At 45.7% G+C, this 17427-nt stretch overlaps 1 protein-coding gene across 1 annotated transcript; it reads left to right on the plus strand.

Moving 5' to 3' along the window:
* The first annotated feature begins 403 nt into the window (after positions 1–403).
* On the plus strand, positions 404–17334 carry DOLPP1 (dolichyldiphosphatase 1). The gene is made up of 8 exons (XM_086858083.1): positions 404–713; positions 8848–8948; positions 10545–10629; positions 10888–10987; positions 11798–11896; positions 13183–13311; positions 13825–13914; positions 14417–17334. Exons 1-8 carry the CDS (start codon positions 638–640, stop codon positions 14451–14453), a joined length of 717 nt encoding a protein of 238 aa, XP_086714209.1. The 5' UTR covers positions 404–637; the 3' UTR covers positions 14454–17334.
* Positions 17335–17427: the final 93 nt, after the last annotated feature.

Genomic DNA, 17427 nt, shown 5'->3' on the forward strand with positions numbered 1-17427 from the left:
TTTCGGTGTTTGGTTGTTTTGTTTTGTTTTTTTTTAACACCAACTCGGGCGACTGCAGCGGAGTGTGAGGGCAGACCGGGCGGCAACAGAACGGGAAGCCGCGGGCTGTCCCCAGCGGGATGTGAGAGAAGCCCGGAGTGTTCCCGCCGAGGTGTGAGGGGATCCTGGAGCGGGTCGTGCCGGGGTCCGGGGATGTGAGGGGAGTTCGGGCCGTTCTCGCCGGGGTCTGAGGGGAACCAGCCCGGCCATTTTCCAGCCGAGCCCCCGCCTCAGCGCCCCGCGCGCGCCGCTCCGGCGCCGCCGCTGATTGGCTGAGAATTGGCGCCAGGGCGAGCTGCTGATTGGCCCATCCGCACGGCATGTCTGGCCAATGAAAAAATGCTCTGCCGCCCGCCTTTCCTCCGACTGGTTGTGCCGCTCCATGCGCCCGCCCACTGCCGGCCCTCGGTGCGGGCAGCCGATTGGTTAAGGCACTCCCCGGGCTGGATGTTTAATTGGGCGGTGCTGGGCTGCCCGGCGCCTCACCTGCCGCGCGCCGCCATTGGCCCGCCGCTCCCCGCGCCCCCGCCCATTGGCCGCACCGCCCCTCTAGAGCGTCCCGATTGGACGTAGCGGCCCGGCCCGGTATCCGGGTAAGATGGCCGCAGTCGGGGAGTGCTCGCTGCCCGCGCCGTGGCGGCCGGTCTCTCTCACTCACGTCGAGTATCCCGCAGGTAACGCTCCGTTTCGCCGCCGCCGGGGCTCCTCACCGCACCTCCGGTCGCGGCGGGCCCCTTCCCGCCGCCCCGCGGCGCTGCCGAGGGCCGCGCTGGCGGCTGCCAAATAGTGAGCCATTGAGCAGAAGCTCTGAGGCGGCAGGGCGCGCGTGCGCGTTGGGGGCGGCGAGGCACTCTGCCAGATTGGGAGCCACGGCGGGAGCGGCGTTGCGCATGCGCGATGGGGGCTCCGGGCTGGGGGCTGCGGGGGGGGGCGCGGGGAAGGAGACCGGGAATGGGCTTGAGGGGGCGGCTCCGTCCCGAGGATCCTGGAGCCGCCCGGCCCTCCATTGCCGCCCTGCCCGCTCCACACCTCCGCCTCTGTAGCCCTCTGGCCATGTGTGGTGCCCCCGGCTTCGAGGCGAGGGTCCCACCCACGGTGTGCAGCTCCCCGCTGCCGCCCCAGTAGCAGCGTGCTGGTGTCGGTGTCACCTCCGTGCTCCGTGTGCTGGCGGTCTGGTTTGGTGTATCAGCGTGCCGGCGGACTCTGGGGGCCCTCGTGACACCCCAGGGAGCGGGGATGTGGCAGGGTGGCCATGTCCCCGGGATGGGCTCGGCTGCCAGGGGAGTTTGGTGGCTGTGCTGGGAGTGGGGGTGGCAGGGTGTCCCTGTCCCAGGTGGATCTGGTGGGAGCACTTCGGTCAGTCAGCGCTGAGGGAAATGCCCCGAGGACTTCAGTCACAGGATGTTTTGTGGCTTGGCTCTTGGCAAGGTGTGTTTGGGTCCTGGCAACGTTGAGAAGCAATAGGTGCCTAAGTGTAGGATAGGCTATTCCAGCTGGGACAGGTATGATCCCCAAAGACCCTGCACACCAACAGCCTAGGTGGAATGAATTCCTGATGTGCCAGTGTGCAAGTGGGTCTGTGTTCAGCTGGCATATGTCTAAACTGCATCCCGTCAGTACCTGTGGTCCTTTGGAGCTCCTGTGGGTGCTTTGTGTTGTGCTGGGTTTGGCTGCTTGTTATAATCAGAGATAATAGAAAAATGATGTGTCAGAGTTGTAGTATTAACAATTTGTTCAAAATCCAAGTCTTGTCTAAACTCTATTCTCAGTATTTCCAGTTTTAGTGAGCCCCCAACTTGCTGTGAAGTGTTGCTGTATGTCCTGTTTCAATAGCTGGATTTTAGTTCCTGATGAAAGCTCCTCTCAGTAGTGCAATTCCTAAAGCTTTTAAAGTGCTTAGGGATCTTCTGGGTTGAAAGTGCCCATTTAGCTAGGAGACTTGAAATGTGACAACACTGAAAAAATACCTGGCACTGGAGATACATTATTTCTTGTCCCTCCCCCTTATGGCTGTTTCATGGTTTTCTGTGATGCTTTATGTGAAATATTGGCATTTCCTTTTTCTGTCTTGCATTTTCCTCCACACTGTAAGCTCCTTTGCCATCCCCCTTCTCAAATATATTAATGTGTCAGTTTGGGAGAGATGGGAAACAATCTTGCCAGTAGTACTGATATATTCATCTTTGTATCTTACTCCTTATCTGAACCTGACAGTATACACAGAGTGTCCTATGCTGCAATTGTTGGATTGGTTTGGGAAATGAAGGTGGTGGAAATCGCTGCACAAGGGTTATCTGTCAGATCTTGAACAATGTGACATAACCTGATAATTTTCTCTCTGTGTTGAGAGCTCTTAGGCAGAGGGAGGAGATGATTGTGTGGAGGGGTAAATCACCACCCAGCTGAGGGTTGTGTGTGGAGGAGATGGGCACTGTGTTTATTTTGGATAAAACATGTATTTATGAAGGCCTATAAAGTGGAGACAAAGGACTAAAACAATAAAATAGCTGGATGTATAAAAGTTTATTAATTTGTTTTCATAGAATCATTTGAGTTGGAGATGTGTCTTAGATCGTGGAGTCCAGCTGTTCCCCCAGCACTGCCAAGGCCACCCCTTCAGGCATGGGGAGTCCACCACTGTCCTGGGCAGCTGTGCCAGGGTTGGACAACACTTTCTGTGAAGCAGCTTTTCCTAATATCCTAGTCAGACCTCCGCTGGTGCAATTTGTGACTGTTTCCTCTTCTCTTGTCCCTGTTCCGTGGGAGCAGAACCCAACCCCCACCTGACTGCCCCCTCCTGTCAGGGAGTTGTGCAGAGCCAGAAGGTCCCCCCATGAGCCTCCTTTTCTCTAGGCTGATCCCTCCCAGCTCCCTCAGCTGCTCCTGGTGCTCCAGACCTTTCTATAGCTTTTTTCTCTTCTCTGCACATGCTTCAGCCCCTTAATGTTTTTCTTGTTGTGAAGGGCACAAAACTGACCCCAGGATTTGAGGTGGAGTTTTTGCAGTGTCCAGTGCAGGGAGACTTGGTGTTATCAGTGATCTGTCTGAGAGTGCACTCAATCTCCTTGTCTAGATCATTAATGAAGGTATGAAACAGAACCTGCCTCAGAACTGAGCCCAGCCCCAGCTGCATTTAACTCCATTCCCCACCAGTCTGGGCCTGGACAGGTTTTTTTAACTGGAAAACAGAGCACTCATCCAAGCCATGGATGTTCTTCAGGAAGATGCTGTGGAAAGCAGTGTCAAAGACTTTACTAAGTCAAGGTAGACAGCATTTTGGTCTAAAATAATGACTTGCAGTAAACAGTAGGTCCGATGCTTTTACCTGGATTTGGGGAAAGTGCTCTTAACTTTATTTAGAAAGCAGTTTATGTTCAGCCTGAGCACATCTGAAGTCCAGGTCCATAAAACGTCTAGGTAATGTATATTTATAAAGGAGTGATGTTGGCAGCATGCTCAGCACAGTGGAGTTAATGTAGCCTTGTGCTGCTGAGAGGGGTTGGAAGGAGAAATAGATCCTGCTTTTACCAACATCAATTATTAAGCTGTCTTGGCATGTCATGCAGTGCTCTGTGGCAAACAGCTTCAGCTTTTGGCTGATCCCAGAGGCTCTGAGCTGCTGTGGCGACTGCCTCTGAAAATCTCATATCTCCAAAGATTTCCAGTGCAGAACCCCAGCTTTCATCTGCCATGGGTGATGGTCCTGCTCCCTGGGACCGGGTAAAAAGCTGTCACTGCTGATTTCTGCCTCGCAGACAAAGCCTGAATTTGGGCTTCTGCTTCTAATTGTGGAGAGGTGTCTCCAGAAATGTGTTCCCTGTCTGATCTAATGTTTCCTTATCAATAGTGATCCATCAAATCCATCCTTAGTTGCTTGTGTGGCTTCACACCTCTCCAGGGCTTTCTGTGATGTTCACTTTGAGCAAAACAAATGAGAAACAGCAGATGAATGCTGTGGTAATCAGCTGCAGGCTGGTCTGAGGAATGGAAGGAATCTTGGAGACCTGACTGAAATACTACCGATCGGGAATGTTAGGATTAAACATAGGGAGAAAAAAATCCGCCATGGCAGTGCTGCCATGGATGTGCTAAAGCATGCTGCTGCAGAGGACAGCCTGTAAAAATATTGTCCTGATCCTGCTTTCAGAATTTTTTGATCCTGGAGCATTTCATATTACCAGCTCTGCTTTAGTGAGACCAAGGAATGATCTGGCATAGTGTCAGGTTGCTGGCAGGTAGGCAGGAATAATCCTTCTTCCCTATGTCCTTCCAGTAATGAGCTGGTGATTGCATCAGGGCTGTTAAGTCCTTTGATGGATGTATAAAAGCTGTATCTCTAATTGTTCTTTGAATCCATTTCTGCTTTGGATCTCACGGTATCTTTGGCACTGAGCTTTGTAGCTTAATGTGGTTGTTGTTTCTTTTCTGTTTTTAAGTTCACTGCTCAGTAATTTCATCAAACACTCTCTCATGTGCAGTGAGAGGCAGCAATTGTTTGCTGTCAATTTCTCCATATAATTCATGACTTTATAGAACTGTTCTATCATCTGTTTTCCTTTTTCAGCTGAAAATATGATTTGTTTGATGTTTTCTGGATGTCTGCTGTCGCATACTTATCTTTGTCCCCATTCTATTTGTCTTTTCTGTGTGTACTCTCCCTTTTTAGCTGGTGGCACCAGAATTGCATAATAAATTTTTGTAGTGCTGTAACAGTAACTTCTGTTGTGCTTTTAAAAATGTTCTTGCCTTTTGGACTGCTGCAGAGCACTGGATGCTACTCTGAAGGTATTGGCACACACTGAGTCTGAGGGTTTCTGTTTGATAACAACCGAACTAAATCCTGTCATGTCATGGGTATAATTAGGGTTGTTTCTTCCCGTATGCATTGCTTTGCATGGGATGACTTTGTGCTGCAGACTTAAAACTCATCTTCAGGGACTTCCTGCCTGTAGGGTGAGTTTCACTGGAGAAACATTGAGTTCCTGGTTTGTTTGGGTTTTTTATTATTATTTAGAGAAAAGAAAGAAAACTTCCTCTCTTCAGTGCAGCTGGGATTCTTAGAGCTCTGGGATTTTCTGGACCTCCTCACACTGGACAAATTCTTTAAGGAGAGAAACCTGGTGTGCCAAACCTTTTTTTCTGCAGAGTGACAGACTATTCCCAGTTTCTCCAGGATGTTTCCCACAGCCAGGCAGAGTTGGAAGGGCAGGTGTGCAGAATCAGTCAGTGGGTGAAAAGGTTAAAAGGTGCTGGTGCTGTGTCTGCTTTGGCTCAGCAGTTCTTGTTGCTGCTCAGTATCAGCACATGCAGCTCCTATAGGAATGTTTGTTCTGATAACCCTTCTCTGATTCTGTGCGGAGTGGGAGCTCACAAATCAGGGCTCATTCCATAGCTGAGCAGTATCTCTTGGAAGAAGCAGATCCCACTCTAGTTTGGCTGCTTTAATGCAGGGTTTTTGTTTAATCTCCTTGCAGAAGTTATGTCTAATTCCTGCCTTTGTGCCATAATTTAAAGCCTCCTGGAGATATTTTTGCTGTCCCACAGCTCATGTTATGGGGATGTGCACAAGCAGAGGAAATGACTCTTTTATATCATGAATATTTACTGATGTAAATGCCCATGACACACATACACTGCATGTTGTCTGTGCAACTTGCACATGTGCACTTAGCCAAGAACACACAACCAGTGGCAGTGCCACAAATAGATCCTTCAATAGGAAGTGGCGGTGGCAAGGCTCAGTTTTGTGGTAGGATGTGGTTGGGGGCTGTTGATTCACATTTTTACATCCTATACAGGTTAAGTAGATGTGGTGAAGCTCAGCTATTTTCCACTGGCAGGATGCTGGGTAAAATGTTGAATTGGAGCAGAAGTAGATGCTGAATGAAGGCTGAAAAAAAAAGCGTGTGTCTGAGCTATGTATAGTGCTGCACGTACTTATCTCTTGGCTGCCCAAAAATGAGGTAGTTGAATCCTTTATTTTTGCTTTTTGAGCTCCAAATAATGTCCAGGAAAAGCTGGACTTTAAAAAAGCAGAATTTAAAACTAAATGAAACCCAAGATATGTTAAGTAGATTCTCCTTTTGCGTTTTTCAGAGATTTTTTCTCTCTTCCTGCTGGTTGGAGGAACTGCTTTCAAATTCCCAAGTTTAATAAATTAAAGGCAAATTAATTTTTATAAAAAAAGGCAGGGGTGCTGCTTGCTAGATCTGACCAGACTTTAGCTGTGGCTCTCCTGCACGTCTCCTTTCCCTGGGAATAAGTCTCGGAGCGCACTGGAGCGTGAGAGGAGACGGGAGTGACAGAAGTAATCACGCTCCAAGGCCCCTGGAGCACTGCGCGCTGAGCAGCGCTGGCCTTTCTCTCGGAGCTCACTTTGCCTCTCCGCTGGGGATTTCCAGTCCTTTCGGAGCTGGTTTAGTCACTGGAGCTCTGCCTTGAGCTGCTGATCCAGTGGGGCCGTTTGTGATGGCATTAGTGAGTTCCTGGGGTAGCTGTAGTGCTGCCTTCAGTTAGTGCCCAGCTGTTTATTTGCCTCCCCTAGAAAAAGTGGCTTCAGAATGTGACTGTGTTCAATTGCCATTAGCCACAGGAACATGAAGTATTATTAATGATATCTGCTCTGTTTTATATGGACTGCTGAAATACTTGGGGAGCTTTTGTGTTGAGTAAAGGACTTGGTGCTTGTAGGCACATCTGGGAGTGATGGTTCCCCTCTCAGGTGTGGTTTTTGTGCCTGTGAAGTCTTTGATTTATTGGGAGTTTTATCATGTAACATAACAGAGGATTTTGAGTTCGCTACTGCTGATCCTATTTAAATTAAAAGACTACTTGCTTAAGTACCTTTCCACCATCTGCACAAGAAATAGAACCCCCTGAGAAGATAAATAATCTGGTTTGGTTTGTACTTGACAAAATTATGGCTTTTAGTGTGGAAGTGCTAAGCCTTTATGTACTGTGGATTAACAGTGAATGATCTGAAACATGGTGATCTCTTGATGATGAGCTCTCTTTATTTGGTAATACTGGAATTGAGACTATTGGAAAGTATTCCTAAGGCTTTCGGGGTAGTTTAATTGTCTCTTGACAAGGTGGCTTCTCTCATGAATTCCTTCATCATTGATGACAGAACTCATTTTGTCGAGACTTTGTGATTTATGTAAAATCATAAGGGACTTGATTCTCCATTGCCAGGTAACTGGTAGTGTCACTTACATCCCCTTTGTGTTACCATAATCCATTGCTTTGGGAACATTCAGAACATGCCTGATGCAAGACAAACCTGCCATATGGAGCAAGAAAAGTTTCAAATTCAGTGTCTTCTAATGCTTTTCAGGTTAAAAACAAAGTAGAACCTCACTTCAGTGGAAACTCGGTGTACTTGGTGGTTTTGTCCTCCAAATCTTCCTCCTTTCACCTAATTCCTGCTAATAATCCTTGCTGCTGGTTCCCAAATTTAACTCAGACTCTGGAATTCCAGAGGCTTCCATGTACTATACCTGATGTAACCACAACTTTGTGGCAGTAACATCAGCAGCATGAACATTGTTGTAAAAGGGCAATAACTTCTTTTTTTATCAGTTCCAGCACTCAGAGGCCGGGGTGAAAGTCCTTTTGGCCAAGTGCTGCTTTGAGATGTGGGTGCGTGGGCTGGGGAGACTCAATATCTTGCAGCAGAATTGATCTAGGAATGAGTCCAATGCTCAGCCTGGCAGAGGCATCCTGTTTTCTTTTGAGGGGAGTGAAGATGGACAAATTTATGTGCAGGCTGAGCCTTTTGTGTTCATTGATAGGATGGAGATGATCTGGTCTGTGAGAACCAATACACAAGTACCAGTACACAAGTACCCATCTGTTCTATTGCTTGCTGGGTTCATACAGCAAGTTTGTGGTGACTTCTGTATTTAAAGATTCTCTGGCAGACAGTCCTCGCTCTTCTGATATGAATTGCTGATCTTGGAGCAAAATTGCTGTGATAATTTTTTGTTTCCTTGGAATTTGTGCTGACATCTTTTCTCTGAATACTTCTGTATGTGTTCCCTTTTTGGGGAAGAGAGGCAAGAGAAACTTGGATCAAAATGCACAGCTGCTCCTTACTGTTGCTGCCCACTTCTGTTCAGAATAAAGGTTTTGAGGGACCTTATGACCTCTGTGAGGTCCCATTGCTGCTCCCTGATTCTTCCTGGAGGATAATTAGACTGTTAATTATATGGGTTGGAGGCCCAAATCCCCTTCTGTGTGGTACAAGTGGGCTACTGGTTAAAAAGACAGAGTCTCCTTTATTTCCCTGACATCTCCTGCTATGTTTAGCTATTTATTTCCTTCCCATTTTGCTAATGCTAGTGTTCGTGCAGACACATGGTGAGACAGATTAGGAAGCTGATCCAGCTGAAAACTAACCCATATTAGTGAGGGAGTGGAAAAGGATTTGTTTGGAGACTGTTTGCTGGCACAGAAAAGAAATAGGAATGAGGGGAAGGGAAAGATGCTGCCTCTTTTGCAGCAGCCTGTGCTCATGTTGGATTAAAGCGGCTCTGGGCCCACACCCATGGTTATTGTTGTACGTTGGGTGGCAGTAATCTCTACTGAATGATTCCAGGCTCCTTTCATCCCTGATTTTGAACCTGCATGGAAGTACTGCTGTCTCCTTGCCTCAGCTCCTCTGTCATTTTGGAGCACAGGGACTCGCTGCACTGCTGAGTTTGCCCCTCTGCTCTGTGATGCAGGGCGCTGATGGACCCGTGTTATGGTGGCAGGCAAGTACCTGTGAAGCTCACACTGATTTGTTTCTCTTGTTTGTTTCCCCAGGTGATTTCTCTGGCCAGCTTTTAGCTTATTTGAGTCTTGGTCCAATATTCATTATTGTTGGCTTTGTAACACTCATCATATTCAAGAGAGAGCTTCACACGGTGAGTCCTTCTCTCCCTTCCCAGCCTCTCCTTATGACAAAAGTATTTTCCTTTGTCACCTGGGGCTCCTGTATTCACACTTCTTTTTCTCTCTATAAGGAGCAAGCTGAGGAAAGCCATCTTTCTGTCAGGGAACAGCAGGAGACACTTAGCACCTGGACCATGTTAAAAGGCCGCTCAGCCTTTTCTGACTTCTCTGTTACTCTGGTGTGTTTTGGACATTATCTGTCCAGAATCATCCAGGGAGATGTCTGAGGAAGTACAGAATGCTGTTGCAGAGTAGGAACACTCCCAAGATCCAGTAGGATCATAGCACTGGGCAGCATATGCAGGAAATGGTGTGTGTAACTCAGGGGGATGCAGCACTTTCTTTGAACTACTGAAGCAGAAATGGGGATAAAAATAAAACCTAAAGCTTTCCAAGAGACTGGATCTGTCTTTCAGGGCTGTTTTTCAAATGCGAGTTTGAATACCAGGGGCAGAAGAGACTTGTTTCAATCCAAATTTTTAAAATGCTTTCTATCTGCTCTGCCAGGTAGTTGGGAATCAGTGTCATGTATAAACTCCCTCTAGGACATACAAACCTCTTGTAACATTTGTCCTCAGTGAACAGATAAAACGGGCCACTGAAAGGATTTTGACAGCACATTTTGAATCTACGTAGGGCCACAGTGTCATGGGAACCAGTGGCCCAAGGGACCTGGGAATAGGACTTTTAACTAGGGAAGACAGCTGTTCAGTTTTGGCAACTCAAAGGTTTTGTGTTGGCCCAAAAGAGAGAAGAAGCCAGAGTCACTATTGCACAGATGTATAGGTTTCTCAGTACAGGGATTTGTTTGGTGTTGGTAATGAGACAAGTGTTGAGGTTTATTCTCAGTTCTTCATGTGGGAGATCATCCCTGGGCTGGAGAGAGACACTGGCTGACTTACAGCAGCCTGATCTGTGGCTCAGGATGTGAGTGAAAAATTGCTTCATCATGTGGAATGGGAGTGAGTGCTAAGGAGGCAGAGTGTCATCACCAGTTGGGAATTTGATCACAGCAGCAGGACTAATTTAGGGGAGGTGTATGAACTGTGAAGAGTAAAAATAAATGCTACCAGGTCTGGCCTAGCTCAGAATGTGGATTCTTCTAAGACTGAAGACAGCAGCTTCAAGATGAAAATATTCATAGAGGGAAAAGCCAGAAAGCCTAAAAAGTCACCTTTATTTTAAACTATTTACCCAAGTAACAGTGTCTGCACTCCCCCTGTTGGTCAGCAGAAAAAGCCAGTTCCCAAAAACCTGCCCTGTTAAAAAGGTCACTTTCTGCACTTGCTGGTGTAAGGTGCTGGCAGAAGTGCCCTACAGTGTCATTTTTGTTTTTCTGTGTATCAGCTGCTGAAAAGCTGCATATACACAACGTGTTGTCAAATAGGAAGCGGGCTGAAAATAAATGTTTTTCTTCCTTAGGTATAGAATTCGGAAGCCATTGTTTTTAACTCTAGTAGTCAAAAAAGAAAATTAGGAACATAATGTTTGGGGTTTTGTCAACAGAGAGAGCCTGGTAAGTAGAAGGATCTCTTAGAGGGGATGACATAGCTGTCTTGCCTTCACAGATCTCTTTCTTGGGAGGGCTGGTGTTCAACGAGGGAGTGAACTGGTTAATAAAAAATGTAATCCGGGAGCCTCGGCCGTGTGAAGGTAAGGTATGGACCATGAGTGTGGTGGTGTCAGGGGAGTTTTCGGGGGAATGCTGACTGGGGGTTTAGAGGGTTTTTTCCCCCCTTTGCTTCACATTGGTTGTGGATGTTTGGGTGTCAAAAGGCTGACAGAGCCATCTGAGCAGGGACATGTCCTGAGAACTTTGTGTGTCCTCCAGCAGCATGGTCTGGCTTCATATCTAGAGTTTTCCAGCTGCTGACGATACCTTGACCGTACTGTTTTTTCTTCTCTTCCCAGAAGCCCATTCAACAGTGACCACAAAATATGGGATGCCGTCCAGCCACTCCCAATTCATGTGGTTTTTCTCTGTCTATTCCTTTCTGTTCCTTTATTTAAGGTAAAATTTTTAGGTTAGGTTTTGGCTGTTAATATGTTGAAACACTTGAAATGGGTGGCTCTCTTGCTGGGTGACACTTGAGTGGGATAATGGACTTAAATCTGAGGACATGCACAACGTATTGTGGCTCACGTGGGATTGGAGCATGTCTGTCTCAATCTGAATGTAGGGCTGGAGTTACCATGGCTGAAAATGAGGATGTGAGTGGGCTTCCTTTTACCTGTCAGGGTAAAGGTCTCCCAATTTTCTTTTTCTAAGCTGTGGTGGTGCCCCAGTGTGAGGGAGGAGGTGGAGGATAGGGAGGAGAAATTAAGAGCTGCTTTCTCATTTTGTCTCATTTTCAGTGGGGTTAGCTACAATCTTTTGGATAACAGCTGTCCATTTGTATGACTTTTTAGTTGACTTCCCTTACCAAGTACTGGGTTTACCTGTGCTTTGACGAAATTTTTGCTGGGGCATGGCTCTGTCTTGTGGCTCTATGTGTGCAGGAAGACAAAACCCACAGTTCCTCCTGGCTCTGTGGGTGATGGAGGGACTCTGTCTTGACTCCCTTTTGCATATGCTCAGCACTTGCCTCTCACATCAGTGTGAGCATCCTGCCTTCCATCACAGCAATCCCTGTTCACAGTTGGAGAGAAACACAGCTTCTTGGCTGCTCTTTAACTGCTGCCAGTGGGACAGATTGCTGCTGGGATGGGATTGAGCTGCCCATGATCCCAATGGAGTAAAGCTTTCCCAGGGTTTCAGGGGGAGGGAGGTCAGGACTGCTCAGCCCCCTGCCCTGTCCTAATGGCTCTCCATCTCTTTCAGAATGCACCAAACAAACAATGCGAGGTTTCTGGATTTACTATGGCGACATGTGCTGTCCATCTGCCTCGTCACAGTGGCTTTGCTAGTCTCATATAGTAGGTATGGAGCAACTGTTTGTCTTCTGCTCTCATACAGCCTCATGGCCTGTCCCAGCCAGCAGCCCTGGCATTCCTTATCTTGCCTTTCCCACCTAATTCTCCACTGTGCCCTACAGTCAGAGCTTCGTAGAGGTGTTGCCATGAGACCCAATAAACAAAGGTGCTACATGTGTGTGCTTCACAGAAGCATTTACAAAACCCCAAATCAGCTGAGCTTGTGCCTATTCCCTGTGGGCTCCAGTGCCATACTCCATCCAGTCCTGCTGCCTCGCCCTCTTTCCAGCACTAAGTGTGGAAGCATTGCCCCATGCCTTGGCACACCAGCATCTGCAGATTGCTACAGTTGATCTATCCCATTGTTTTGCTTGAGCATTAGTTAATCAAAACATTTATAGCTCGTTGGCTTGCAAGATTTAGTTGTATTAAGGTGGATAAAGAAAATGGAACTGTGATCATGATTTCTTTTTTTTTTCTCTTTAGTAGATTAAATGTAAAGTGAGCTCCAGTGTTTGGAAAAACAGACAAATTCAAGCTAGAAATAAGGTCACATTTTCCACAGGAAAGTAATTACCTGTTGGCACAGTTGATTGTACGCTACAGCTGATTACTTATTACTAATTATTTTAAAATCCTGGCAGGACAAATTTGTCAGATATATATGGTCTAATTAAAATAAAATTAGAGGAAATGAAATGGCCTGTGTTAGACAGAAGGTCAGATAAGATGATCATAATTATATATGGGCAAAAAGAATTTTGAATGTAGCTTGTGCACACATATAACAGGCCAACAGTGCAACTCTGAGTAGCTGCAGTCAAAGTGAGCACACTGGTCATGCAGCCTCTGTGCCTGTCACATTGGAGAGCAGCAAAATCACCAAAAAAAAAAAAAAAAAAATGCTGTCCATGTTCTTAAAAGCCTTTAAGCCTCAGCTTTAGTGGCCTGGAGGGGACTTGTCCTGTTACTGCCTTTGGAAAAGTCTCTTGTGGGAACTAACAGTATTAGTTCTTCAGCTGATCCAAAGATGGATGAAGAAGAATGTGAGGGTTATTAAGTTAAGCTCAAACTAAAAGTGGTCAAAGCTGAAACTGCTGTAGCAGGGAAGAATTTTTCCCCAATTGCCCCCGCCCCTTATTTTTGCTAGCTTTTTACTGAAAAAAGACACTCACTTTTAACATCTGGAGGACAACTTGCACCCATGTCTGTGGGTCCAGTGACACCTCAGCTCCTGAGTCTTGGCTCCTTTTGTTTTAAAGCCTGTCTGGTGACTCTTCTTTTACCCTGCAGGGTTTATTTGCTTTACCACACCTGGAGCCAAGTCCTATATGGAGGTGTGGCTGGAAGCATCATGGCCATAGCCTGGTTTGCCTTCACACAGGAGATCCTAACTCCCCTCTTCCCGAGGATAGCTGCGTGGTAAGTCTCTTTATTCTGTGGAGGTTTGTTAAGGATGTTAGAAATGAGAATTCCTGAGCTCTGTCCCAGTTTTGCATACTGGCTGTTGTGTAACCTACTTTGTTCCTCCATATTTTCTTGTGCATGCGCATATACAAAGGATCATGTGTCCTTGATAAGGGTGGGTAAGAGGGAATTCAATCAATTGCTACATTTTGTAAAGCCCTACTAAAGCTGTGAGGTGCAGCAGTATGCAGGAGGAGCTTTGCAAGATGAACAGCAGACCTTTCTTAATGAATGTCTAATGATCTAGTCAAATTGCAGAGCTATTTAAACGTAATATAGTCTGGAAATATTGTATAAGGAAAGAAAAAACATGTTTTTTATTAAATGTAACAAAGAAGCCTTTTCACAACCTGAAGTGATAGAATAGTACTGTTAACTAGAGCAGGTTTTGAGCTTGTTTTAAAAATCAAAATTGCAGTAGAGAAAGTCTAATTATTTCCCCCTTTCCACCACATTGTCCTTTTTCAGGCCAATTTCAGAGTTCTTTTTAATCCGAGATACCAGCCTCATTCCTAACATCCTGTGGTTTGAATACACAGTCACGAGAGCAGAAGCAAGGTAAGTTCTGTTGGGAGTGGTGGAACTATTGCTGCTCTGACCTTTCAAATGCAGTTATTAATTCATTTTCTGATATGTAGCAAATAATTTTCATCTGCTGTGGGTAGAATAGCTCGAAGTAAAGAAATACCAAGTAGTGGGTTAACAATTGCATCTGAAAGGTGAGTCTGGAGAGGGTGTGATTCAAGAATTTAGTCTCATTTAAGTGGCATTTCAGCTCCCTGGCTCATGGTTTCTACAAGCAGTTGTTCATAATGCATCCACAAGTGAGCTTGCGTACACTGAAGATGGGGTGGATGTTCTGGGAGTGTGGAGAGTGGGAAGGGCTGATCTGCCTGATGGGTATGGTGGGAGCACTTTAGTTTTGTGTGGAGCTAAGCAGAGGTGTAATTAATTAATTAAACCAGAGGTTTAATCCTCCTGTATTTCTCTCTGGTTTGTTGCAGCCCCTTGGGATGGGGTTGGAGTCCCCTGTGTCACCTGTGCCTGTGTTGCCTTGCAGGAACAGACAGCGCAAGCTGGGTACGAAGCTCCAGTGACCGGGAACGTGGGGACCAGGGCACGTTTTAACGGAGACAGACAAGAGCAGAGACCTGGGAACAGCAAGGAGCCTTTTAACAGACGGACCAAAGGAACAGGCAGGGACCATACCCAAAACCTGAAAGCCTTTGCTCTGCTTTAGCAGCTAAGCTGGATGCTCCCTGATGCATGTGGGACCGTGCAGGAGTAGAAACTCGTTTTGAACACAGATGCACATGGTTGGATGTACCATCGTGTCTACGTCAGGGGAGGGGGGAGAAAATGCCTGGTGTCATGTTCGGGGGAGGGAAAACCAAAAACGAATCCTTTCTGTGACTTTTTTTTTCAGCATGAAATATACACACTATTTATTTATTTTTTTAAATGGAACTATTGTTTATGGGGTGGGTGAGGTGATTGTGTGTTTTTTCTTTTTTTTTTCCTTTTTTTTATTGTTCGGGTTTTTCTTTTTTGGAAGAAGATGACAAAACTAATCTCAAGTTGGTCATGTTTAATTAGGGCTTTTAATTCTTACATGCTTCTTAGGAGGGAGGGGATCTAGGAGGGGTGACAGAATGGAGAGGAAGACTTTCCTTTCTGCAGTCAGTTTGGGAGATCAAAATCAATTCCAGCTGTACTTCGGAACCAAGTACAAAAAGAAAGACAGACTATAAAGATCTGATTTTTAACACTAGTGACAATTCTGCAGGGAAGCCTGCACAGATACCACTTAAGGGGAGTGTGTGTGTAAAACAAAGGAAAACCACAAATATACTGACTCTCATTTTTTTTTTCCACTGCTGCTCCTGTTGTGTAATTAGCAAGAGTGTCCTTTTCAGAATCTGTTCTAGGTGGCAAGATTATCATACATATCTCACATTTATTCCATCTCTTCCTTTATACTTTTATTATCTCAGGGTTGCTGTGATCTGTACAGCTTTTGTTGTACTGAGTGTGCAGAGGGCACTGGGAAGCCTGTTGGTTTTAAGCAGTGCTGTGCTCCAGTAAGAGTCAGCCCAAAGCCTTACAAAATTCAGTTGCTGGTCTCTGTCTTAAGCACTGGATTTTTTTATTTTTTGTTTCTGTTAAGTTAGGGAGGGATTTTTAAGAATGAACACAGTGACAACCAGAAATGATCAACAAGGCAAATTACTAATAACTAGCTCAGCTGCTCTCTGAATTATTCCTTGAAGAGTCCTGTTAGACTTCTTCCACGAACTCCAAGTAGGGAACTTGTCCTAGCAGAGGCTCCTGCCAGTTATCACAGTAGCTTGGCTGGGGTTCTGCAGCTGTAACCTTGAATGCTGAACTCCTACAAGCAAGTTTTGCTTTCCATCCTTCTTCCATTCCGGTTCTCCGTCTGGCCAGTGGCGCTCTGGATGCTGTGTCTCTGTGGGAGTGTGCCTGCCATCTCTGTGTGCTGGTGATGCCTATGACCTCTGTGATCCATGAGTTGACCTGGCAAGGGCTATACTCAAAGTGCTTCAGGGCTGTGCATGGACACTTTCTGTATTTCTAGTATATAATGCAGCAGTTCAAGTGTAACTACACAGAAGTATTTATTCAAAGCACAATTGACTTGAACTTTCACAGATAAAGGACAGCTTCTGAACTGGCTCAAAGGTCATCGGTGTGCCTTCGATGCAGTCATGAGCAGAGGTAAAATGACTGTCACATCTCAGTCTTGCTGCCTGTTTTACTATCTCCACTTTAATCAGACTCCTACATTATAAAGCTGCTTGAAGTGAGATTTTTTTTTTTTTCTGTTCATCCTGGTTATTATTTTTTTTTTTTTTAAGTTTTCATTTGTGCCTGTTGCTATAGGAGTTTGTGTGTTTGTGTGGAGTGGAAGCTGCTGTTGGACACCCAGAGTGTTAACTGTAGAAAGTGATCCTGATCCAGGAGATCAGGAATGAAGGCTGTTTAAATTTCTGTGTTTAAATAGCTATGGGTAGCAAATTAACTGTTTTCAGTTGGTACAGCAAGTATATATATATACACATACATTTTTTTAAGAACTGTTTAGTACTTGCATAACATAAGCAATCCTGTAACATCTGAAGGACCCGAGCACTGGATCTGCTTTGAAGGTGCATCATAATAAAGAGGCATCTTGCAGCTTTCACAAGGACATCTGATCTGCCTTAGACCAGCTCTGTTGGGATGGGACAGGACATCAGATAGGTCCCCTGATATGGCGGTACCATATGTTTGAAAACTGGTACTTAAGTCTTGCAAAACCATTCATTTTCTCTTTATATCTCTTGTAAGTGAACTTACAAAGCCAGAACAGAGATCACACCTCTCTTCCCCTGCTGAAGGAATGGATTGTTTCAGGAGTGGCTTGGCACTTCCTCAGCCTCTCGAGTTGTTATGACAGACTGCTGGAAAAAATAAATATGGAAGCACCTATTGAGCATAGGGAAGAGGGCTTATCTCCTCATGGAGAACAGTGCAGTGTAAAAAGCTGTTCTACTTCATGTTGCCTTCAAACCCAAGCTTCCTTCCTAAGAATTTCTAGTAATTCTTAGGAGTGAAGGAGAGGAAGAAGAGGTCTTGTAAGACACTGTAATAAACTCTCCTCTATTCTCTGTGAGTTGTTTGTAATCTGCATCTTCTGCCTACTTTTGCTGTACCTTTTCAGAAATCTTTGCAATACTTGATATACAGTAGAAATTCCTTAGTGATTCCATGGATTTTCTTAACTAAATGGTGCTGTGCAGGAAAAAAAAATGAGCTCTGCCTTATTATCCTACACTTGTATGAAGTCTCCTGCCACTAGTTTTCTGAAACTGAATATTTTCTTTGGAATATGTGGCTTTGCAAGCAGATGCTTTGTCTTCCTCCCCTCTACTCAAGGGGGCTGGATGGAGATATGACAATAAAAGGAAGGTGACAGAATGCTGTGGTTCACTGTTCTTGCTATCCCCACACAAACATTGTCCCATTAAGGACAGTTACGTAACTTCCGCAGTGTTTAAGGAGATTTGAGCC

The sequence above is a fragment of the Cyanistes caeruleus genome, chromosome 20 (assembly GCF_971803275.1).
Source record: "Cyanistes caeruleus chromosome 20, bCyaCae1.hap1.1, whole genome shotgun sequence".
NCBI classification, from domain to species: domain Eukaryota; kingdom Metazoa; phylum Chordata; class Aves; order Passeriformes; family Paridae; genus Cyanistes; species Cyanistes caeruleus.